Source organism: Tachyglossus aculeatus, chromosome 11 (genome assembly GCF_015852505.1).
Source record: "Tachyglossus aculeatus isolate mTacAcu1 chromosome 11, mTacAcu1.pri, whole genome shotgun sequence".
NCBI classification, from domain to species: Eukaryota; Metazoa; Chordata; class Mammalia; order Monotremata; family Tachyglossidae; genus Tachyglossus; species Tachyglossus aculeatus.
The window spans coordinates 22119805-22145661 of NC_052076.1; the positions used below are offsets into that span (position 1 = coordinate 22119805).

The 25857-nt window shown below is 46.9% G+C and overlaps 1 protein-coding gene across 1 annotated transcript in view; it reads left to right on the plus strand.

The window, feature by feature from the left end:
- EFCAB3 (EF-hand calcium binding domain 3) overlaps window positions 1–25857 on the plus strand; it is a 168385-nt gene that overhangs the window by 126444 nt on the left and 16084 nt on the right. The window contains exons 45-55 of the mRNA XM_038754828.1: window positions 1028–1132; window positions 3292–3363; window positions 4900–4971; window positions 7644–7748; window positions 8180–8251; window positions 9335–9439; window positions 15717–15785; window positions 16725–16829; window positions 18552–18614; window positions 22873–22978; window positions 24160–24239. Coding sequence (XP_038610756.1) covers window positions 1028–1132; window positions 3292–3363; window positions 4900–4971; window positions 7644–7748; window positions 8180–8251; window positions 9335–9439; window positions 15717–15785; window positions 16725–16829; window positions 18552–18614; window positions 22873–22978; window positions 24160–24239 — 954 coding nt within the window. The remainder of the gene's footprint in view (window positions 1–1027; window positions 1133–3291; window positions 3364–4899; window positions 4972–7643; window positions 7749–8179; window positions 8252–9334; window positions 9440–15716; window positions 15786–16724; window positions 16830–18551; window positions 18615–22872; window positions 22979–24159; window positions 24240–25857) is intronic.

Sequence of the window (25857 nt, forward strand, 5' to 3'; positions counted from 1 at the left end):
CCTTGTAAATTGAGGAAGAATTCCAGTGGAAGTGTGAGAATGAGAGTCCCCTCTGAGCTTGTAATTTTGTTTTTTTATGGTATTTGTTAAGCACTTACTATGTCCCAGGCACTGTACTAAGCCCTGGGATAGGTTCACAGTTCATGCCCTATATGGGGCTCACAGGCATAATCCCTATTTTACGGATGAGGGAACTGAGACCCAGAGAAGTGAAGTGACTTGCCCGGGGTCAAACAGCAGACAAGTGGCCAAGCTGGAACTAGAACCCAGGTCCTTCTGGAGTGGATAGAGCACCGGCCTGGGAGGCTGACAATCTTTTCTGGCTTTGACTGCAAAGGGGACAGCCTCAACAGTCAGAGTGCAGGTCATATTTTCCCATTTGGCCAGTCAGCTGAGCCATGAAGGGCCTCCTCCCCACCGAAGAAGAGCATCTCAGAAGTTCATTTTATGGTTCTTGCCCTCAGTGTCACAACATCTCCCCAGGAAGCAGCTGGCCAGGCTAGGGCTGGGGCCCCTGGAGCCTGAACACAGGGTTCATCAGCAACCAGGCTTAGAAGATAGAGCAGCTCCAGCTTCTGGCCTCCAGCCTCCTGGCTTAAATCCCAGCTCTCTGGAAGCAGTGTGGCCTATTGGAATGATCCCGGGCCTGGGAGTGAGAGAACCTGTGTTCTAATCCCGGCTCTGCCACTTGCCTGTTCTGTGACCTTGCGCAAATCACTTCACTTCCTCTTTGCCTTGGTTCCCTCATCTGTAAAACAGGAATGCAGTATTGTTCTCCCTTCTACTTAGACTATGAGCCCCACAAGGGACAAGGACTGAGTTTAACCTAATTGACTTTGTTTCTACACTAAGCTTGACACATAGTAATCACTTAACAAATGCCATCATCATCGTTATCGTCACTTCAGCTGTACCAGTGGGAAAGCCCCGAGGTTGGCCTTCTTTAATAATTTGGAGCCCATGGGGCTGGATTTTCTCAGTTTGGATATCCCAGAGCTGAATTTCCTTTGCGCCTGTCTCCCCGCAGGTGATAAGGTTGACATTCTCCACCTGGGCACCGCTCTGAGCAACGTGGGGATGACATTCACAGACCAGGAGCTCCAGGAGGTGGTGACACATCTTCTACCCGATGGTGAGCAGCTCCCAGGGGCGGGGGCCCACAAGCAGACCTGGAAGTGGTGGCTGGGGGAGGCACTGGGGCTGGTCTGAGGGCTTGGTGTTCTAAGGGTTACCCTCTCTGAGCTTGTGGCAAAATCCATGGCCTGGCTGCTCCGCCAGGAGTTTTTTGGGGTTTTTTTTCCTTTTTTTTTTAAACTGAGCTATAGATTGTTTTTCAGGAGTTTCTATCCACAACACCCCTTTCCTCTAAGATTTTTTTTCCTTCATACTGTATGTCTTTGACTTGGGGCACATAAACCTGCTGGCCATTTTGGGGTATTACTAAACTTTAAATTTTAAAAATCCCTTGCCTGGTTGCTGCTTTTCATTCCAGGAGAACTTGGCCTCTGGGGCCAGGGACATTGAGCCCAAAGTCCCCTCTTAAGGCTGCTCTGCAAATAGCCACCTGCCTGGCGGTGCCAGGGGATGGGAAGGAAAGCATGGTGAATCATTCATTCATTCATTCATATTTATTGAGTGCTTACTGTGTGCAGAGCACTACTAAGCACCTGGAAAGTACAATTCAGCAATAGAGACAATCCCTGCCCACACTGGACTTACTTACAGACCATCGGATTTTGGGTAATTTAAGACTGGTCCCTATCGAGGGACAAGGACAAGAGAGAGGGTGATGGGTGGCATCCACTCCCGCAGCTCATGCAGAAGCCTGACTGTTCTGCTGAGGGCAGACGGTGTGCGGGGTTGTGCCCTGGGGAAGGGTGCTGATGGAGCCTAGGCATGTCACATCAGGACGGGGGCCAGAGCTGCTACCGCTCCCCCTGCAGCGGGTGAGCCCCCCAGGCTGGGCCAGAAGCCATGCCTTGACAGTTTAGAGAGGAGCAGGACTGGTTTGCCCCCATTTGGAGCCAGGCCGGCTCGCCTCGGGAGCCCCCAGCACTGGTAGGAGCCAACCAGCAGACTGATGTCTTGCAGCCCAACCCTGCGTTGTGGTCATGTCAACTCCTGTCAACTCCTCGCCACCGCTGGCATGAGTGTGCGGCAGCCCAGACCCTGAGCTCCTCACCACCTGCCAGAGTGCGGCCACCTGGCCCCCATGCCTCCATGATGGCCCAGGTCTAGGTGGCTTAACTTGGTGCTCTAAAAGCATCTGCTTTTTTTTTTTTAATGGTACTTGTTAAGTAGTTATGTGTCAGGCACTATACTAAGCCCTGATGTAGATTGAAGCCTATCAGGTTGGCACAGTCCCTGTCCAATGTGGGGCTCACAGTCTTAATCCCCAGTTTACTGTTAGCCTGTTGTTGAGAAGGGACCGTCTCCATACATTGCCGACTTGTGCTTCCCAAGCACTTAGTAGAGTGCTCTGCACACTGTAAGCGCTCAATAAATATGATTGAATGAATGAGGTAACTGAGGCCCAGAGAAGTGAAGTGACTTGCCCAAGGTCACACAGCAGACAAGTGGCGGAGCAGGGTTTAGAACCCAAGTCCTCTGACTCCAAAGTCCGCGCTTTTCCCACTAGACCACACTACTTCTCACTCTGCTTTTCACTTTGAAATCCTTCCTACTTCGATTTAGACTGGGAGCCTCATGTGAGATAGGAACTCTGTCCAACCTGATTATCTTGTCTCTATCCTAATGCTTAGTAAAGTGCTTGGCAGTAATTGCTTAACAAGAGAAGCAGCATGGCGTAGTGGTAAGAGCACAGACTTGGGAGTCAGAGGTTGTGGGTTCTAATCCCGGCTCTGCCACTTGCCAGCTGTGTGATCTTGGGCAAGTAACTTCACTTCTCTGGGCCTCAGTTCCCTCAACTGTAAAATATGATTGAATGAATAAAATGGAGATTGAGACTGTGAGCCCCATGTAGGACAACCTGATAACCTTATATTTACCCTATTGCTTAGAACAGTGCTTGGCATATAGTAAGTGCTTAACAAATACCATAGTAATAATAATAATAGCGTACCACTGGAAAAACATTTGAAAATCCCTCGAACTGGAAGCGAACGGTTCACTGAGCAGTGCCCTATTCCCTCCCCTTACTTCCACCTTCATTTTAGGTCTTAGCATTTTCTGAAGTCATGAGTGACTGGATTAGGATTTCAAGGTCCTCTGTTTAAGGTCCTGTAAGCATTTTCTGAAGTCGCAAATGCCTCTCTATCCATTGTCTTGCAGCGGAGGGGATGGTGAGCCTGAATGAGGCGATAAATGTTTTGAAACATATCCATAAGATGTCTACATCTACAAGTGAGTGAAAAGTGATGAGGAGTCCTGGATAAACTAAGATATCAAGTTCTGTTCCAAACCCCTCCTACATCCTCCTTAGGCATTGGTCGGGAATCTTATGCCCTCAGCCCTCTAAGGATTGGAATCTCTTGTTACCCACTTCCTTAGTTGCTATTTAATTTCTGCCACCTGGTTGGAATTTCTGGGCTGCATGGCCGAATCTTCTTGAAAGTGTTTTGCCCTGCACTTCAGAAGGTCTTTAAAAAAAAAATCCTTTTGAAGTGCTTTGATCGTGACCCTGTCATCTTGGAATCCAGGTCAGGAATTAGAACAAAGGTTGGTCAGTGGAGGATTATTTTGATTCATGGAAAAAATTTTATCCCAGCAACACCAGGGTGGGAGGAGAGTGTATCCTCACAACAGTCAAAAGAAGATTGTTCCTCGCAAGGAGGAGAGAAATTGCAACTGAGCTCATGAGGAGAGCATCACAGCCTCCCCCGGGATTTGGGGAAAGCAGTCAGTTCTCTTCTAAGTTGGGGGTTGCTTTCCTGATGCATTCCCTCCAGTGAAGAAAACTCGGGTTTGGGGAGTACTTGGGTCAGTTGTACCCTCACCCTAACCCATCCAAAACACGGAGTTAAAAGTCATGTTTGGCACAACTGAGAGTCCAATGAGACGTTGCCCTTTGCAGAAGGAGAAGCAAAGTGGGCCCCCTTCTGGTGAAGGCCTGGAAGTTGGCCTCCTGCCAGGCCACAGTGTGCACATGGAGACAGATGGCCTGACTGAGCCTTGCAAAACGTAAACACTGATTTTCAGAATTTAGAAAGAAACTGCAGGATGAGGACGGGTTTGTGTTCTCCCCTCCCTCCCCTCTGTCCCTTCTCTTCCCTCCCTTCATTCCCTGCCTCCCTTCACTTCCCTCTCTTTTCTGCCTTTCCTCGCTCCCCTCCTCCCCTCCCTTTCCTCCCTCCCCTCTTCCCCTCCCTTTCCTCCCTCCCCTCTCGTTCCTCCCTCCCCTCCTCCCCTCCCTTTCCTCCTTCCCCTCCCTTCTTCCCCTCTCCTCTGTCCCCTCCCCTCCCTTCCATCTCTTCCCTTCCTTCCCTCTCTTCCATCCCTTCCTTCCCTTCATTCCCTACCCTTCCTTTCCTTCATCCTCTCCCTCCCCTCCTTTCCATCTCTTCCCTTCCTTACCTCTTCCCTTCCCTCCCTTCCTATCCTGCCTTTCCTTCCCTCCCTCCTCTCCCTCCCTTCCTTGCCTTCCCTACCCTTCCTTCCTTCCCTTCCTCCTCTCCCTCCCCTCCCTTCCATCTCTTCCCTTCCTTCCCTCTCTTCCATCCCTACCCTCCCTTCCCTCCCCTCCCTACCCTTTCTTTCCTTCCCTACCCTTCCTTCCCTACCTCCTCTCCCTCTCCTCCTTTCTCTCTTTCCTCCCATCCCTCCTTCATGCTGATTTCCATCTTCCTAAAAAGTGCTCTTTTCCTCACTAAAGACCTTTGATCAGTTTGTGTGAGTTTCCATTTCACTCCTTCTGTATTTGAGCTGGGTCTTGTTTTACAGGACACGGGTCAGTGGATCTAAAGAAACTGACAGGCGCAGTGAGAGCTCTCCGCAAGAAGTCTGTCGCTGAAGGTGAGCGGTGTTTTTTGGAAGCCCCATTGAAATTTTCCTAAGCATTAGCTTGTTCATCCTGTCATTCCTGGTTCTTCCTAATTGCCAGTTGGAGAAGCCCCTTCCTTTCAGTAGGGACTCCCTAAAGTGGAGTGGAGCAATAAGCTGTTTAACACCCTGGTATTCAATTCAGAACAAATGCCTTTGTTGGCTGGAATAATCAAGGTTTGGAATTAGCAAAATAATTTTCCAACTCCAAGTGACTTTAAGCACCTTGCGGGCAGGGAACAGATCCATCAATCAGTTGCATCTATTGAGTGCTTACTGTGTGCACAACACTGTATTAACTGCTTGGGAGAATATAACAGAGTTGGTAGACATGTTACCTGCCCACAAGGAGCTTACAGTCTAAAGGGGAAGACAGATGTTAATATAAATAAATAAATGACAGGTATGCACATGAGTGCTGTGGGGCCGAGGGTGGGGTTAATAAAGGGTGCAAATCCAAGTGTAAGGGCAACACAGAAGGGCATTGGAGAAGAGGAAATAAGGACTTAGTTGGGGAAAGCCTCTTGGACGAGATGTGTTTTTAATAAGGCTTTGAGGTGGGGAGGGTGATCATCTGTTGGATATGAAGGGGGAGGGAGTTTCAGGCCAGAGGCAGGGCAGGGGTGAGGGGCCCACAGCGAGATAGATGAGATCAAGATACAGTGAATAGGCTGTGAATAGGTTGGCATTAGATAACATATCTACCAACTCTGTAGTATTGTACCCATGTGCCTGAAAAGCAGTGTGACTCAGTGGAAAGAGCCCGGGCTTGGGAATCAGAGGTCATGGGTTCTAATTCCGGCTCCGCCACTTGTCAGCTGTGTGACTTTGGGCAAGTCACTTAACTTCTCTGGGCCTCAGTTACCTCATCTGTAAAATGGGGATAAAGACTGTGAACCCCATGAGGGATAACCTGATCACCTTGTATCCCCCAGTGCTTAGAAAAGTGCTTGGCACATAGTAAGTGCTTAACAAATGCCATTATTATTGTTATTATTATTATTATTATTATTATTATTATTATTATTACTCTGTACACAGTAAGTGCTCAATAAACATCATTGATTGATTGATCTATTGGGGAGACTCATGCTCAGAGTTTGGCTTCCTCAGGCCCAGCATGATGGGGACAGGCTATTTCTGGACCCCCACTGACTGAGATGCTTGGATGAGTCTCTGGCTGCCGTGGCTTATCCCTGGAACCTAGATTTGGTCAGCCTGGGAGCAGACCACCTAGATTTGGCACCTTTGGGGGAAAACACAAGATATTCTCCACCCTAGGTTTATTTTAATGGTATTTGGTAAGCACTTACTATGTGCCAGGCACAGTACTAAACTCTGGGGTAGATACAAACTAATTAACTTGGACACTGTCCATGTCCCACTTAGGATTGACGGTCATAATCCTCATTTATCAGATGAGGTAACTGTGGTCTGGAGAAGTGAAGTGACTTGCCCAGGGTTATCCAGCAGACAGGTGACCGAGCCGGGATTAAAATCCAGGTCTTTCTGACTCCCAGGCCTGTGTTCTGTCATTCATTCATTCATTCAATCATAGTTATTGAGCGCTTACTGTGTGCAGAGCACCGTACTAAGTGCTTGGGAAGTATAAGTTGGCAACATATAGAGACGGTCCCTACCCAACAACGGGCTCACAGTCTAGAAGGGGGAGACAGACAACAAAACAAAACGCGTGGACAGGTGTCAAGTCATCAGAGTAAATCGAAATAAAACTAGATAATAATAATAAAATGATGACATTTATTAAGCACTTACTATGTGCAAAGCACTGTTCTAAGTGCTGGGGAGGTTACAAGGTGATCAGGTTGTCCCACAGGGGACTCACAGTCTTAATCCCCATTTTACAGATGAAGGAACTGAGGCTCAGAAAAGTTAAGTGACTTGCCCAAATTCACACAGCTGACAATTGGCGGAGCTGGGATTTGAACCCATGACCTTTGACTCCAAAGCCCATGCTCTTTCCACTTAGCCACGCTGCTTCTCATTATATGTGTAGATGTGTAGATGCACATCATCAACAAAATAAATGAAATAGTAAATATGTACAAGTAAAATAAATAGAGTAATAAATCTGTACAAACATATATGCAGGTGCTGTGGGGAGGGGAAGGAGGTAGGGTAGGGGGGATGGGGAGGAGGAGAGGGAAAAGGGGGTTCAGTCTGGGAAGGCCTCCTACAGGAGGTGAGCTCTCAGCAGGGCTTTGAAGGAAGAAGAGAGCTACCTTGGTGGATGTGTGGAGGGAGAGCATTCCAGGCCAGGGGGAGGACGTGGGCCCAGGATCGGCAACAGGACAGACAAGAACGAGGCACAGTGAGGAGGTTAGTGGTAGAGGAGCAGAGGGTGCGGGCTGGGTTGTAGAAGGAGAGAAGAGAGGTGAAGTAGGAGGGGGCGAGGTGATGGACAGCCTTGAAGCCGAGAGTGAGGAGTTTTTGCTTGATGCGTAGGTTGACTGGCAGCCACTGGAGATTTTTGAGGAGGGGAGTAACATGCCCAGAGCGTTTCTGCACAAAGATGATCCGGGCAGCAGTGTGAAGTATAGACTGAAGTGGGGAGTGACAGGAGGATGGGAGATCAGAGAGGAGGCTGCTGTCCACTAGGCCATGCTGCTTCTGTCTCTCTCCAGGTGAGATGGGTGAGGTGAAGGACCTGAACACCGTCCTGGGCAATTTACATATCGTGCTAACTAATAAGACCGTCCAGAGGGAGCAGCTGAGCACCCCGGCTGATGGTGAGTATTTCTGGAGAACTGCTAGAATATACCAACTCAGCCACTTAGTATGGTGCTGTGCGCACAAGTAAGGGCTCAATAAATATGATTAATTACCGCCAATTCCCCACATTGGCATCACGGTATAACCGATTAATAGAAAACACAAACTCCCGGGGATGGATAGACATTCTTTCTTTTCCTTTTGCCTGTTCAGTATTTCTGTGTAAATCCCAGTTCAAAGTAGTCCCACAGAAGGACCTCACTCCGGTTGACTTGCGGATCGCAAAGGTTAAAGGGTCACGTTGCGTTTTATGAAGAGTCTGCGTCAAGCAGTTCCTATTAGTATTGTTCCACTTGGGGAGAATAAGTGTGTTGTTTAGGCCAATCTGATCAACTTGCCCTCTTCTTATGCTATGCATGGTTGCCGGAGAGATCTCCTCTCTTTACAGATCAAGAGCTGGAGGACACGGACCAAGGGGTAGAGTTTGCGAAAGATGAACAAGAGATGTCTGATACTGAAGGTGAGTGACCAATTACCAGAAAGTCTCACTAGATGATGATTTGCCCAGATAAAAAGTGCCACGGTGGGTCAGACCAATGGCCCAGCAAGCCCAGACTCCCTGTCCCCAGAGGGCCCACCGGAGAGGGTTCTTTGGGGGGATCCATCCAAGGGACTGGCAATCACACTCTCTCCCCTGTTCCCTCTGTGAGCCACGAATGTATCTATCGATCAATCAATCGAGTCACTCACTTCTCTGTGCCTGTTACCTTATCTGTAAAATGGGGATTAAAGATTTTGAACCCCATGTACTGTGTCCTACCCCAGCACTTAGTACAGGGTCTGATATGTAGTAAGTTCTTAAATACCATAAAAAAATTATTGAGGGCACACTGTTTGTAGCGCACTGTACTAAGAGCTTGGGAGAGTCCAACACAACAATATATTGGCATCGAATGTATCAGCATCTTTCTTGAGCCAATTATGTTTTCTACCTGCCCCATTTGCACTTAACATTCCGAGTTATTTTCCCCAAGATTGGTTTGTAAATCTTGCTGTTTTCAGCTGAGTGGTGAGGAGCAGAGGACCTCTTTGGGACCCGCGATCCTTCTTTGGTTTGTGTTGGTGGGTAGACAACTTTGGTTGGGTTCATAACCAGTGAATGTCCTGGTTCCTTGGGGATAGAAAAGGAAAGGTGAAAGGCTCAGAATTCCTACTGGCAAACTGGTTTGGAAATTATACCTTCCAGTTTGCTATGGTAAAAGCAACAAAATGCCAGCTCCGCTCAACAAAAGTGAGGTGGATGAGAAACATAGTAAGCACTTAACAAAATACCACTATTATTATTATTATTATTATTATTATTATTATATTTGCTCATTGGAGGCTTGGAGTCTGATTAAATCCCACTCCCTCCTAGTCAGACTGTGGGCCCCCTGTGGAACAGGAACTGTGGGTATTCTGATTGTATTGTATCTACTCCAGCACTTAGTACAGTGCTTATAGCACATAGTAGGTGCTTAAGAAGTACAATAATTATTATTAATTACTATTATAATTCTGTCAAACACTGGAGACAGTCTGGTCTTTGCTATTTTTTTTCCAGAAAAAGAACATAAAATGGAGCAGCTGAAAGCCATTTTCAGAGACACGGGCCTCTATTTACCCCCAGAAGCTTTTCAGGAGGCCTCTGAAATAGCCAAATATGATGGTGAGCTTTCCGCATGTCTCGGGCTCTGGTCTAGTGGGCCTGGGTGGGTCTGTGGCTAATTGGGATACCCAGGGTGGCAGCGTGGCTCAGTGGAAAGAGCACAGGCTTTGGAGTCAGAGGTCAGGGGTTCAAATCCCGACTCTGCCAATTGTCAGCTGTGTGACTTTGGGCAAGTCACTTAACTTTTTGGGCCTCAGTTACCTCATCTGTAAAATGGAGATTAAGACTGTGAGCCCCCGTGGGACAATCTGATCACCTTGTAACCTCCTCAGCACTTAGAACAGTGCTTTCCGCATAGTATGTGCTTTATAAATGCCATCATTATTATTATTATTATTCATGGAAAAAGATGATTTTTGAGCCACTTCAGAAAGAGGACAAACCGCTCCAAGAGAGAAGCCTTCTATAGGTATCATCATCATCATCATCATCATCAATTGTATTTATTGAGCGCTTACTATGTGCAGAGCACTGTACTAAGCGCTTGGGAAGTACAAATTGGCAACATATAGAGACAGTCCCTACCCAACAGTGGGCTCACAGTCTAAAAGGGGGAGACAGAGAACAAAACCAAACATACTAACAAAATAAAATAAATAGGACAGATATGTACAAGTAAAATAAATAAATAAATAAATAGAGTAATAAATATGTACAAACATATATACATATATACATATGTGTATATGTGTATATATATATATATATATACATATATATATATATATATATATATATACATATATCACCAATGGGTTCCTGCTCAGGAGCCTTGGGCCCATCTGCTGAACTCAGGCTCCTTCAGCCTTGAGAAGCAGCGTGACCTTGTCGAAACAGCCTGGGCCTGGGAGTCAGGGGACCTGGGTTCTAACCCTGACCTTGTCACATGCCAGGTCTGTGACCGTCAGCAAGTCTTTTTACTTCTCTGGGCTTCAGTTTTCTTGTTCTCCCTCCCAGTTATACTGTGAGCCTCACGTGGAACAGGGACTATGTCCAACCTAATTAACTTGCATTTACCCCAGCACTTAGAAAAGTGTTCGACACATAGTAAGTGCTTAACATATACCATAAAAAAAACCCAGTAAAGCTGCTTAAATTATCACCAGCACATCGCCCTGCCCAGAATGGACTTTGGGATGGGTGGGCTTTGAACCCAGGGTAATAGTAATAATGATAGTTATAGTTCTTGCTAAGTGCTTACTATGTGCCAAGCCCTGTTCTAAGCACTGGGGTAGATACAAATTAATCAGGTTGGACACAGTCCCTGTCCCGCATGGGGCTCACACTCTTAATCCCTATTTTACAGATGAGATAACTCAGGCTCAGAGAAATGAAAGTGACTTGCCCAAGGTCACACAGCAGACATGTGGTGGTCTGGGATTAGAACCCAGGTTCTTCTGACTTCCAGGCCTGTGCTGTATCCACTAAGCCATGCAGAGCAGCCTCCACAGGGGTCCATCGGCCATCTGCTGTGCTGTACTTTCCCAAGTGCTTAGTATAGTGCTGTGCACACAGTAAGCGCTCAATAAATATGATTGAATGAATGAATCTGCCATGCTTGCACCATTGCTACCCCATTCTCAGGAGTAGTTGGGGCAAGCAAGTGGGCCCCAGGTAAGAATTGCAGTGGATACCCACTCCAGACTGCCTCCACTAGGACCTACACTACCATTCGTTCATTCATTCAGTCATATTCATTGAGCACTTACTAGGTGCAGAACACTGTACTGAGCACTTGGGAGAGTACAATACAAAAATAGACACATTCCCTACCCATAACAAGCTTACACTCTAGAAGCGGGGAGAAAGACATTAACGGAAATTAAGAAATTACAAATACATACACAAGAGCTTTGTGGATGGGAGGGGTGAAGAACAAGGGGAGGAAGTCAGGGTGATGCAGAAGGAAGTGGGAGAAGAGGAAAGGGGGGCTTAGTCAGGGGAGGCCTCTTGGAGGAGATGGGTCTTCAGTAAGGCTTTGAAGAAGAGGAGAGTGATTGTCTGTCAGATTTGAGGAGGAAGGATGTTCCAGGCCAGAGGCAGGACATGGATGAGGGGTTGGCGGCGAGATAGGTGAAATCGAGGCACAGTGAGAAGGTTAGCATTAGAGGAGCAAAGTGTGCAGCCTGGGCAGGAGAGTAGGAGAGTAGTGAGGTGAGTTAGGAAGGGGCAAGGTGATTGAGTGCTTTTAAACTAATGGTGAGGAGCTTTTGTTTGATGTGGGGTTGGATGAGTAACGACTGGAGTTTTCTGAGGAGGGGGTGAGTTGTCCTGAACGTTTTTGTAGAAAAATGATCTTGGCAGCAGAGTGAAGTGTGGAAGTGTGAAGTGTGGAATGGGCAGAGACAGGAGGCTGGGAGGTCAGCAAGGAGGCTGATGCAGTAATCCAGGCAGGAGAGTATGAGTGATTGCATTAATGTGGTAGCAGTTTGGATGACCTGACCACCTACTTTAGTAAGAAAATTGACACCATAGCCTGTCCCTCCTTAGTCCCTCCCCCTTCCAGCCTCCTCTTTAAAACTCTCCCATCCTTCCTAGCAGTATCTCTATAGGAAATCTACCGTTTCTCATAAGCCACCCCCTCCACCTGCGCACCCAACCCCATTCCTTTGCACCTTATCAAATCTCTCACCCCTTCCCTAACAGCAGTCTTCAATGGTTTGCTCTCCAATGGCTTCTTCCCCACTGCTTTCAAACAGCCCATGTCTCCCCTATCCTAAAAAAACCCTCCCTTGACCCCACAGCTTCCTCCAGTTATCACCCCATTTCCCCCTTACCATTCCTCTCCAAACTCCTTGAGCAAGTTGTCTACACCTGCTGTCTCAAATCCCTCTCCTCCAATTCTCTCCTTAAACCCCTCCAATCTGGCTTCCGTCCCTTTTATGCCACTGAAACCACCCTTTCAAAGGTCACCAATGATCTCTATCTTGCCAGATCCAAAGGTCTCTACTCATCCTAATCCTCCTCAACCTCTCAGCTGCCTTTGTCACTGTGGACCACCCTCTTCTCCTGGAAACATTATCCGAACTTGGTTTCACTGATTCTGTCCTCTCCTGGTTCTCTTCTTATCTCTCTGGCTGTTCATTCTCAGTCTCCATTGCAGGCTCTTTCTCTGCCTCCCACCCCCTAACTGTGGGGGTCCTTTAAGATCCAGTTCTGGATCCTCTTCTATTCTTCATCTACACCCACTCCCTTGGAGAACTCATTCGCTCCCATGGTTTCAACTACCTCCTCTATGCGGATGATGCCCAAATCTACCTCTCCAGCCCTGATCTGTCTCGCTGTCTCCAGTCTCGCATCTCCTCCTGCCTTCAAGACATCTCTACTTGGATGTCCTCCCGTCACCTCAAACTTAACATGTCCAAAACAGAGTTCCTTACCTTCCCACCCAAACTGTGTCCTCCCCATGACTTTCCCATCACTGTAGCCAGCACCACCATCCTTCCTATATCACAAACCCTTAACCTTGGCATTATCCTTGACACCTTCCTCTCATTCAACCCACATATTCAATCCATCACTAAATCCTGTCGGTCCTAGCTTAACAACATAGCCAAAACCTGTCCTTTCCTCTCCATCCAAACTGCTACCACGTTAATACAATCACTCATCCTCTCCCACCTAGATTACTGCATCAGCCTCCTTCCTGACCTTCCAGGCTCCTGTCTCTCCCTACTCCAGTCTCCCTACTTCACTCTGCTGCCCGGATCAATTTTCTACAAAAGCGTTCAGGACATGTCACCCTGCTCCTCAAAAAACTCCAATGGTTGTGCCCATCCACCTCCACATCAAACAAAAACTCCTCGCTATTGGTTTTAAAGCACTTCACCACCTTACCCCCTCCTACCTCACCTCATTTCTCTCCTTCTAAAACCCAGCTCAAACACTTCACTCTTCTAGTGCTAACTTTCTCACTGCGCCTCTATCTCGCCTATCTCACCGCTCTATCTCGCCTATCTCACCGCCGACCCTTCACCCATGTCTTGCTTCTGGCCTGGAATGCCCTCTCTCCTCAAATCCGACAGACAGTTACTCTCCTGCCTGCTTTAAAGTCTTATTGAAGGCACATCTCCTCCAGAAAACCTTCCCAGACTAGGCACTCCCTTTCCTCATCTCCCACTCCCTTCTGTGTTGCCTGGACTTGCTCCCTTTGCTCTTTCTCACAGCCAGTCTAACAGCACTTATGTACTCATCTTTCATTTATGTATTGGTATTGATGTCTGTCTCCCTCCCATCTAGACTGTAAGCTCGTGTGCAGGGAATCTGTCTGTTTATTGTTATATTGTACTCTCCCAAGAGCTTAGTACAGTGCTTTGCCCACAGTAAACACTCAATAAATACTATTGAAAGAATGAATGAATGAATGAATGAATGGAGAGGAAAGGGCAGATTTTAGTGATGTTGTGAAGGTGGAACCAACAGGATTTAGTGATGGATTGAATACTTTTCCCTCCCTAAGTGACGCTGCAAGACCTAGTGGAGAGGGCACAGGTCTTGGAGTTAGAGGACCTGGGTTCTAATCCTGGCTCTGCCACTTACCTGCTGTGTGATCTTGGGCAAGCTACTGAACTACTCTGTGCCTCAGTTCCCTTATCTGTGAAATGGGGATTAAGACTGTGAGCCCTGTGTAGAACAGGAACTGTCTCCAACTTGATTAGCTTTTCTTTTATAACTGTATGTACACAATTAGACTAGCTCGTATCTACCGCAGCATGTGCCTAGCACATAATAAGCACATAACAAATATGAGAGAGAGAGAGAGAGACAGAGAGAGAGAGAGAGAGAACAGAGAAAACAGAAAGCAGAAAACAAGAGAATGGGGGTCCCAGAAATGCAAGAAGTGGCTTAAATGTGGAGCAGCGAGACTGGCAGTTGGGGCTGGTAAGCCAAGCAGGATGGGCATGGGGCCACTCTGTGGCCTGACATCAAAAGGAGGCTGCAGAAACATCACGTTCCTTTTGGAATCTGGGGCACTATTTTACTTTGGGAGAGTACAGTCTAGCAATGTAACAGAGTTGGTGGATATATTGGTAGTTATTGAGAAACAGCATGGCCGAGTGGAGAAAGCACAGGCCTGGGATTCTGAGGACCTGGGTTCTAAATCTGGCTCTGCCACTTGTCTGCTGTGTGACCTTGGGCAAGTCATTTTGACTTCTCTGCCTCAGTTTCCTCATCTGTAAAATGGGGATTAAGACTGTAAGCCCCATGGGAACAGAAACTGTGTTCAACCCTAATAGCAGCATGGCTCAGTGGAAAGAACACGGGCTTTGGAGTCAGAGGTCATGGGTTCAAATCCCGGCTCCGCCAATTGTCAGCTGTGTGACTTTGGCCAAGTCACTTAACTTCTCTGGGCTTCAGTTCCCTCATCTGTAAAATGGGGATTGAGACTGTGAGCCCCACGTGGGACAACCTGATCACCCTGTTTCCCCCCAGCGCTTAGAACAGTGCTTTGCACATAGTAAGCACTTAACAAATACCATCATTACTATTACTATTATTTCCCAGGACTTAGTACAGTGCCAGGCACATAAGTAAGTACTTAACAAATAGCACAAGTATCATTATTATTATTAGTCTCCCCCTCTAGATATAAACTCCTTGTAGGCTGGGAACATATCCCCCAACTCTGTTATAATGTAGTCTCCTGAGCACTTAGTACAGTGCTTGGTACCCAGTAAGCACTTATCAAATACATTTGAAAGTTTGATTATTCATTCATTCAATCGTATTTATTCATTCATTCATTCAATCATATTTATTGAGCGCTAGCTGTATGCAGAGCACTGTAGTAAGTGCTTGGGAAGTATTGAGCACTTACTGTTTGCAGAGCACTGTACTAAGCGCTAGGGAAGTACAAATCGGCAATATATAGAGACGGTCCGGTCCAAATAAATTACTGATTGTTTACTGACCCTGAAAGCCATCTTGTCTGGTTGAACATGAGGTCTTCAAATGCAAGTTTCTTGCTCCTTCCAGACAATAGGGAGCCTTTGAACACAAATGTCTTCCAGGAAGGTTTCACTGCACCTTCAGAAAGCTGAGCAGCCTCCACAGTCCGTCTCAACCAGAGAGTTAAGCAAAGAGGTCAGCGCCCTCTCCTACTCAGTCAGCCTGCGGACTTCCTTGCTCTAAGCAAGCGGTCCCAGAAGTGGAAAGTTCCTGAAACCTTTGGGGAGCTTTATCAGATTCATGTGGGGCTTTTATTCTGGTGTTATGCCTATCCTTTCTCGGCTACTTAAGATCTTTTCAAATTCAAATGATATGTATTTCTTTGCAGAAAATGGAAATCTGAATTTCATAGATTTAATATGTAAACTCATCAAGTCTCAGGCAGTCACCGTTGAAGGTAATTACGAATTTAATTATTCTCTCCTGTTGATGGAACAGGAGAGAGAAGTGCAATGCCCCCGTCCCCATCCTTTTCCAATGTGCCTGGGGGCTCTTAAATCTGTGTAAAGCAGAGGTGGTTTGAAATCCAGTTTCTGGGGAAACAAAAACAAAACAAAAAGCAGTTTATGAACCTCCTCGCAACTAAAAAGTCGATCTTTAGTTTTCAATAAGTCAGTGGTATTTATTGAGCATTTGCTGTGTGCAGAGCACTTGGGAGAGTGCAATTCAAGAGTTGGTGGACACATTCCCTGCCCAAAGTGTGCTTACAGTCTAGAGGGAGAGGCAGACACTAATATAAATAAATTACATCTGTGTACATAAGTGCTGTAGGACTGAGGGTGAAGTGGATATGAAGTGCTTAAAGGGGTCAGAACCTAGTGTGTAAGTGACACAGAAGGGAGAGAGGGTAGGAGAAAAGAAGGCTTAATTAGGGAAGGCCTCTTGGAAGAGATATGATTTTAATAAGACTTTTGCTATTAATCTTTCTTCATATTTTGGCCTTATTATGAGTGTCACTTCAGTGGAGAGTGGGAGGTACTTACTCAATAGTTTTCCTCCATCCTCCTGTGTATTTACCCAAGATGATCTCAACTCCTTCCATACTCTCTCCCCAATAATTCCTGATTTGGGGAACCCCCCAGATGAACACTCCATAAGGTTGATGGCTTTATTTCATGACAAGCAGTTGCACTAAAATGTAATCATGGGCGTACATTTTGGACAACAGTAATTAGTAGTTGATTCCATGGGTATTTGCATATCAAGGAATTAGCATAGCATTGTGGGTGGCAAACTTGTAATAGCCCTGAATTGTTCCAATCGGCTGACTTTCCACTCTCCCGCCTGCCCAGAAATAACAAATAACAAAATTTTCCAAATGTTCATCTTTTCCAAGGCAAAATGGTAAAGCAGCAAAATCTGTCAAGCATTCTGAAAAACATAGGGGTGAATCTGTCCAGCGAGCAGTTAGAGGAAGTGCTGCAACATGCCCCAGTGGACGGTGAGCTTTTCAGGCGAGACTTGATCCTTTTGGGCTTCAGTAGAGGGAACTGGGGTTTTTTATGGTATTTGTTAAGCACTTACTATGTGTCGAGCACTGTTCTAAGCCCTGAGGTAGATCCAAGTTAATCAGGCCAGATACGGTCCCTTTCCCACATGGTGCTCACAGTCTGAGGAGGGAGGAGAAGTACTGAATCCCCATTTTGCAGTTGAGGAAACTGAGGCCCAGAGAAGTGAAGTGACTCACCCAAGGTCACATAGCGGGCAAGTGGAGGAGCTGGGAATAGAACCCAGGCCTGTGCTTTGTCCACTAGACCACGCTGCTTCCCTAGGCTTGGAGATCTATTTGATTTATATGACAGTCCCTGCTTGGCCTTCTGAACTCTCACTCTCTCAGGGAGGGGATGCCAAAGTAATGAATGGAAAAGGGATTCCCTGAGGCTCAAACCTCTTGGCCAAGATGTTTGAGGCAAAACTGATTGTTCTATCAACCAATAAACCTGAGTAATTCATTAAGCATATAATAATAATAATTGTGGTATTTGTTAATCACTTACCATGTGCTAAGCACTGTACTTAGGGTTGGGGTAGACACCAGATAATCGGGTTGTACACAGTCCCTATTCCCCATGGACTCACTTTCTAAGTAGAAGAGAGGACAGGGACTGAATCCCCATTTTACTGATGAGGAAACTGGGACCCAGAGAAGTTAGGTGGCTTGCCCAAGGTCATTCAGCAGGCAAATGGCAAAGCTGGGGTGAGAAACCAGGTTCTCTGACTCCCAGGCACAGGCTTTTCTCCGGGGCCGCTCTACTTCTCTTACAACCTAGTAGAACTGAGCAATAGATTGGCGATGGAAAAAACTAGAGCAGAGTGCAGCTTCCTTCAGTCATCATTATGATATTTGTTAAGTGCTTACTATGTCAAGTCCTGCTCTAAGCTCTGTAGTAGACACAAGTGACATGGACACAGTCCCTGTCTCACTTGGGGCTTACAGCCTAAGTAAGGAGGTCAAACAGGTATTAAATCCCCATTTTACTATTGAGGAAATGGAGGCACAGAGAAATTAAGTGACTTGTCCACAGTCACCCAGCAAGCAATTGGCAGAGTTGGGATTAGAACCCAAGTCGTCAGACTCCCAGACCTGTGCTCTCTCCACGAGGTCATGCTGCTTCTCATAAGAAGGGATTGCCTATTCCAGGAGAAAAAGTAAAGTCATTTCCTCTGGTCTGTGCCCCCAATTGGCACGTGACTTGTTTTAGATAAATTGCCCTCCAGGATAGAATAAGTAAATAAAAAGGAATAATTGGGAAGGGCTAATTAATCTCAGCCTGTCTTGTGCCTGAAAATCTCTCTCACTTTCTCTCTTAACTTTCTCTCTCCCTCTCTCTTTCCCTTCCTTTTTTCTTTCTTTTATCCTTGCTTTCCTTTTTTCACATGTATTGAGTGTCAGTTGGGTTTGACTGCACTGTAGGAAGTACTTGGAAGAACACTAAGGAAGTAGAAAGTGCCCTCCCTGCTCTCAAAGAATTTACAGTCTAATCGGGGAGCCAGCAGGGCAGACACAAATTGTAACGGTACAGGGTAACAAGAGAGCTAGAAATTGGAAAGAGCAAAAGGGTACATCTGTACATGATGTATATAGAGGAGGCACAGGACCTGGTGGGCCATCAAGAAATGCCATTAGGAAAGAATACAAATAATTGTATTTAAACTCTTTCAGAATTCGGTGAGGTGAATATAAGGAAATTTATGGATATCTTGTATTCCATTTCTGAACCTCAAAGTAAGTAAAATCATTATTGATAATAATAATAATTTTAAACACTGTTGTATTGGTTAAGCACTTACTATATGCCAAGCACTGTGCTAAGCACTGAGGTAGATATAAGATAATCAGGTCCTACATGGGGCTTATACTCTAAGCAGGAGGGAGGAAGGGTATTGAATCCCCATTTTGCAGATGAGGGAACTCAGGCCCATAGAAGTTCAGTGACTTGCCCAAGGTTTCACAGCAAACAAGTGGCAGAGGTCAGATTAGAACCCAGGACCTCTGATTTCCAAGCCCATGCTTTTTCCGGTTGGCTGCACTGCTTCTCAATCATTCAGTCAATCAATGGTATTTATTGAGTGCTTGCTTTGTGCAGAACACTGTACTGCTTAGGAGAGTACAATGTAACAGAGTTGGTAGAACATTCCCTGCCCACAGCGAATTTACAGTCTACCGGGGAGAGTTGCAACCCATTTCCCCAAGCTTCCAGTTTCTCAAGAAGCTCACAATAAAGACTCCTTTGTAAAATCTGTGAATGGGGTTGTGGGGCGTTCAGATTGCATTGACCCCGAACTATATTATTTCCTGATCTGTCTACTTCTCCCCTCTCCCCCTCTCTTCCTCCTTCCCTCTCTCCCACCCACCCCATACCTTGTCCTGGTCCAGGATGCTTTCAGGGAAAAAGAAGAGCAGAGATAACTGAACAAATTCATTCTGTTTCACTGTTACCTTTACCAAGTCTGGGGAGCTTAAATCCCTCTCCTCAAGCAACCCTCTTACCAAATCAAGTTTAGGGAGTAGTGGTTCTGGGGTCCAGCACTAGCCCGAGTTTAATCAGGTGAATGGATGCTTCAAGTCCCAGAAAGTAATATTTGTTTTCTAATGAAAAATTTAGTCATTTTCAAGATTTGTTGTAAGCTCTAGACTGTAAGCTCGTTGGGCAGGAAAAGTGTCTACCAACTCTGTTGTATTGTACTCTCCCAAGCATTTAATACAGTGCTCTATACACAAGATGTGTTCAATAAATACCATTGATTGATTGATTTGCTGTTGGTCCAGTAGAAAAAACCCTGCTCTGGGATCCAGGAGGCCTGGATTCCCACTTGGATTACTGCATCAGCTATACACAAGATGTGTTCAATAAATACCATTGATTGATTGATTTGCTGTTGGTCCAGTAGAAAAAACCCTGCTCTGGGATCCAGGAGGCCTGGATTCCCACCTGGATTACTGCATCAGCATCCTTGATACTTCACTCCACTGCCCGGATCATTTATCTACAAAAACGTTCAGGACACGTCACCCCGCTCCTCAAAAAACTCCAGTGGTTGCCCATCCACCTCCTCATCAAACAATAACTCCTCACCATTGGTTTTAAAGCACTCCACCACTCTGCCCCCTCCTACCTCACATTGCTACTTTACTTCTAATCTTTACTGCTAATCTTCTCACCGTGCCTCGATCCCACCTGTCTCTCCACCGACCCTGCGCCTATGTCCTACCTCTGGCCTGGAACGCCCTCCCTCCTCATATCCGACAGACAATTACTCTCCCCTGCTTTAAAGCCTTACTGAAGGTACATCTCCTCCAAGAGGCCTTCCCAGACTAACCCCCCCACTTTCCTCATCTCTCACTCCCTTCTGTGGCGCCCGGACTTGCTCCCTTTGCTCTCCCCCCGCCCCACAGCCCCAAAGCACTTTGTACATAGCTGTCATTTATTTGTATTGATGTCTGTCTCCCCCCTTCTAGACTGTAAGCTCGTTTTGGGTTGGGAATGTGTCTGTTTATTGTTGGATTGTACTCTCCCAAGCGATTAGTCTAGTGCTGTGCACACAGCGCTCAATAAATACAATTGAATGAATGAATGAGTGAATGAATGAATGAGTGCATTCTAGTCTCCGGTCTGCCTGGCGTTGGCTGAAGTGGGCAGCGGTGGCAATTCGCAGTGTGCTGCCCCCTGCTGGCCTTCTCGCACATTGCACTTCATTATCACGGCAGCAATTCAATCAATCAATCGTATTTATTGAGCGCTTACTGTGTGCAGAGCACTGTACTAAGCGCTTGGGAAGTACAAGTTGGCAACATATAGAGACAGTCATCATCATCATCATCATCAATCGTATTTATTGAGCGCTTACTGTGTGCAGAGCACTGTACTAAGCGCTTGGGAAGTACAAGTTGGCAACATATAGAGACGGTCCCTACCCAACAGTGGGCTCACAGTCTAAGAAATTCAACCCCAGCTTAACCCCCGCCAGTCTCCCCTCCTTTCCCAACTGGGCCCCCAAAGATGCCAGGCCAACCCCACTTGTGGGGGCAGGCGGCGAGGGGCCCAGCCCCGAATCAAAGAGCCCTGCACCGAGGTAACGGCCATCTCACTGATTGATTGATTGATTGATCTCATTGATTGAGTGATCTCACCTTTTGCCAAAACCAACCCCTCTTCTCTCCAGTTTCTTCACTTTTTGTCCTACTTCCTTTGCTCCTGTCTCTCTGAGATAGTGGAACCCTTCCCTCTCCCTTTTGACCTTATCATCACTATCATCATCATCATTGATTTCTTCGCGTTCAGAAGATGAGAGAACAAAGACATCCACGAAAGCAAATGAAGGGAAAACTGCCCTTACTGGCTTTATGTCTTAATAATAATAATAATGATTATGGTATTTGTTAAGTGCTTACTAAGTGCCAAGCACTGTTCTGGCACTTAGAGGCAAGGCAATCAGGTTATCCCACTTAAGGCTCACAGTCTTATTCCCCATTTGACGGACGAGGTAACTGACACCCAGAGAAGTGACGTGACTTGCCCAAGATCACGCAGCAAACAAGTGGCGGAGCCAGGATTAGAACCGAGGATTAGAGCTCCTCCTCAGGCTTGGGCAGGGCCAGATGGACATAGCCCCAGCAAGGATTTGGGGCACTCCCAAGAAAGGATGAAGGAACTATGCTCGTTCAAGCTCTCATCCTATCCCATCCGTACTACTGTATCAGCCTTCTCTCCGATCTCCCATCCTATTGTCTCTCCCCACTTCAATCCATACTTCACGCCGCTGCCTGGATTGTCTTTGTCCAGAAATGCTCTGGGCATGTTACTCCCCTCCTCAAAAATCTCCAGTGGCTACCAATCAACCTGTGCATCAGGCAGAAACTCCTCACCCTCGGCTTCAAGGCTGTCCATCACCTCACCCCTCCTACCTCACCTCCCTTCTGTCCTTCTACAGCCCAGCCCACACCCTCTGCTCCTCTGCCACTAATCTCCTCACCGTGCCTTGCTCTCGCCTGTCCCGCCGTCGACCCCCGGCCCACGTCATCCCCCTGGTGTGGAATGCCCACCCTCCCCACACCCGCCAAGCTAGCTCTCTTCCTCCCTTCAAGGCCCTACTGAGAGCTCACCTCCTCCAGGAGGCCTTCCCAGACTGAGCCCCCTCTTTCCTCTCCCCCTCGTCCCCCTCTCCATCCCCCCTGCCCTACCTCCTTCCCTTCCCCACAGCACCTATATATATGTATATATGTTTGTCCATATTTATTACTCTATTTATTTTACTTGTACATATCTATTCTATTTATTTTATTTTGTTAATATGTTTTGTTTTGTTCTCTGTCTCCCCCTTCTAGACTGTGAGCCCACTGTTGGGTAGGGAGCATCTCTATATGTTGCCAACTTCTACTTCCCAAGCACTTAGTACAGTGCTCTGCACACAGTAAACACTCAATAAATGCAATTGATTGATTGATTGATTGATTAACTACAGAAGCAGTTTCCTTCACGCCACTCCCAAGGAGCGAAGGTGATCCCAGTGGGACCAGACTGGGGGGAGCCCAGGTGGGGCTGGAATACTTTAGGAAAATCTTATTCTGTGGAACGGGGTGGAGGCAGGGTGAATCTGCCTGATGGAAGTGACAAGCAGACTGTCCCATAGTATAGGCCAGCACTTAGCAATGGTATTAATTGAACACTTACTATGTGCAGAGCACTGTACTAAGCATGTGGGAGAGTCCACTACAACAGAGCGGGTAGGCATGTTCCCTGTCCACAACGAGCTTACAGTCAAGTCCCAGGTGCTCGCTGGGACATGCAATCAGGGCCTGACCTTACTCTAAGCATTCTTTTCACTGGGTTCACCACCATGATTGAACGTTACATACACACAGTCATTCCGGGACCCAGACTCCTACCTTCAGGCTCTAGACAGAGAGGGGAAAGCTGGGAAAGACCTGAGAAAAGAGAGGGAATGCTTGGAGATATACCTTACCATGTTTCTTTTCTTCACAGGCAGCCAATCTGGGGAAACACTAGTCTCAAATGACTGGCTTTACAAACCTGTGGCCAAGCCTAAGCTACCACCCCTAGTCAAACTCCCATCAATTTGCAGAATAAGGTGGGTGGCAAAGTCCAAAGCAGACCTGGGCAGCTCTTGAGTGACGGACTCATCCGAAATGCCCCTAGGGTCTTTTCGATCAGGGTTCTGGGGGCCTCTTGGAGCCTCACGGATGGCTCAACAGAACCAGTAGTCATAGTGTTTACTAAGTGCTCTCTGGGTGCAAATCATTGTACTAAGTACTGGAGAAGGAGAGATGTGGGAAGAGCAATACTTCAGGAAGATGATCCTTGCAAGCAGGGTGGAGTAGAGGTTGGAGAGGGAAGAGGCCAGAGACAGGGAGACCAGCAAGGAGGCTGATGAAACAGTGAAGCCGCAGTACAACCAGAGCTCATGCTGGAGTGCTAGCTTTTTAGGTGGAGAGGAAGGGCCAGATCGGAAAGATGTTGTGTAGGGATTCCAGACCTTGCCAACATGCCTGGAAGCTACAGGGTGTCCATCAAGAAGTTACAGTTTCCATATGGGTCCAGCTCACATGGGTTTATGGAAAAGGGTTCATTCATTCATTCAGTCGTTGGAGAAGTGTGGCACGGACAGACAGTAGTTCCATGAGGAGAAGAGAACGTGGCTAAGCCCAGAGAAGCTCAGGTCACATTCCAAGTTGTAGTAGGATTTATTAATCGCTTCCTGCATCCAAAGCACTGTACTAAGTGCTAATATAGGTAAAGGCGCTCCACGAAGCTATACTGATAGTAATAACTGTGGTATTTGTTAAGCACTTACCGTGTGCCAAGAACTGTACTAAATGCTAGGATTGATGCAAGATAATCAGGTCCCATATAAGGCTCACAGTTCAAGAAGGAGGGAGAACAGATAATGACTCCCCATATTTGCAGATGAGGGAACTGAGGGCCAGAGAAGTGAAATGACTTGCCCAAGGTCACATAGCAGACAAATGGCTGAGCCAGGATTAGAACCCAGGGCCCCTTACTCCACTAGGCCACACTGCTTCTCTACCAATAAGAGGATGTTTGTCCCGGGCCAGCCATCCAGCAAAGGGTTGTCCTGGCCCCTGGGCTCCAGGCTAGACCGGGTTGTATCCATTTTCCAGTTCCCTGCAAACTGAGGAAACCTTTCCTTTCCCCCCAGTTTATGGCATCTGCCATTCTCTACAGTCCAACATCCACTCCGACAGAGGACTGCCTCACCTGGGAACTGAATTTCTCAATGTTTTTTGACAGGGGCTATGAATTCACTCGTGTTCTTCAGGGCAAGTCCAGATGCAAAGGAATGAAGACCTTGACCAGGTCGCAACTTGAAGGTAAAACCACTGTTTGGCCTTTTCTGAAATGGCCCCCCTGGATCAATAACATCCCACTGGTTTACCCGCCCTCTTTTGAACGGCTCCCAGAGGTATTTGGAGGCTCTCAGCGGGTGATAGAAATGTCTGACACCAAGGGTATAACTCAGGTGATTAGCAAAATGACCACTGCCCAGAGAAAAGACCCAATCAGGATCAACCTAATTGTTCTATGATGGAACACTGTACTCTCCCAAATGCTTGGTATGGTGCTTTGCACGAAGAAAGTGCTCAATAAATACCATTGATTGACACTTATTCATTCAGTTATATTTATTGAGCGCTTACTGTGTGCAGAGCACTGTATTAAGTGCTTGGGAAGTACAAGTCGGCAATATATAGAGACAGTCCCTATCCAACAACGGGCTTTATTCTATATGAGATGCTTTAAATCCAAAACCAAATCACCTGACAGAGCAGTTGAGTTGATCAGCCCCTGGAGTTGGATCTTTTGGCTGTAGGAGCTTTACCACCCTTTCAGGTTCACTCTGCTCTTGTACTGGCCCGCGAGGGCAGGGAAGGAATTTGGCCCAGCATCCTGTGTCTCTGGAGAAGATTTGGGATTGGGCACACGTGGAGCAGGCTGGTACCTTCCCTTGGGGTCACACTTACTATTGGTCCAGAGCACCAACTGTACTCACCAAAGAGTGCCCGTCTTCCTGGGCATGGACCCTGAGGGCACAGCCACCCTCAGAGAGCAGCTCCTGAGTGTTTGTCTCCAGGACTTCTGACGAGGATGCTTGGAATCAATCAGGCAGTCAGTGGTATTTCTTGAGCTCTTACTGTGGGCAGACCACTTGTACTAAGCATGTAGGAGAGTACAGTATAACAGTTGGGAGACACCCTCCCTGCCCACAACGAGTTCACAGTCTAGAGGGGGAGACTAATATCAATATAAATAAATTACATATATACACATAAGGGCTCTGGGGAGGAGGAAGGGGTGAATAAAGGAAGCAAATCAAAATGCAAGGGGAATACAAAAGGAAGTAGGAATTGGGGAAATGAGGGCTTAGTCATGGAAGTCCATCACCTTGTCCTTTCTACCTTACCTCGCTTTTCTCCTTCTACAACCCAGCCCGCAAACTTCACTCTGCTGGTACTAACCTTCTCACCGTGCCTTGATCTCACGTGTCTCGCCGCTGAGGCCTGGCCCACATCCTGCCTCTGGCCTGGAATGCCCTCCCTCCTTAAATCCCAACAGACAATTACTCTCCCCAACTTGAAAGCCTTATTGAAGGCACATCTCAACCAAGAGGCCTTCCCACACTAAGCCCTACTTTTCCTCATTTCCTATTCCCTCTGTCGCCCTAACTTGCTCCCTTTGCCTTTCCCTCTCCCTCCCAACTCCACAGCACTATGGTATATATATGTGATTTTATTTATTTGTACTGAGGCCTGTCTCCCCCGCTCTAGACTGAGTTTATTGTGGGCATGGATTGTCACTGTTTATTGTAATGTTCTTTCCCAAGTGCTTAATACACTGCTCTGCACACAGTAAGTGCTTAAAAAATGTGAATGAATGAATGAATGAAAGGCCTCTTGGAGAAGAGGTGCCTTCATTAAGGCTTTGAAGGTA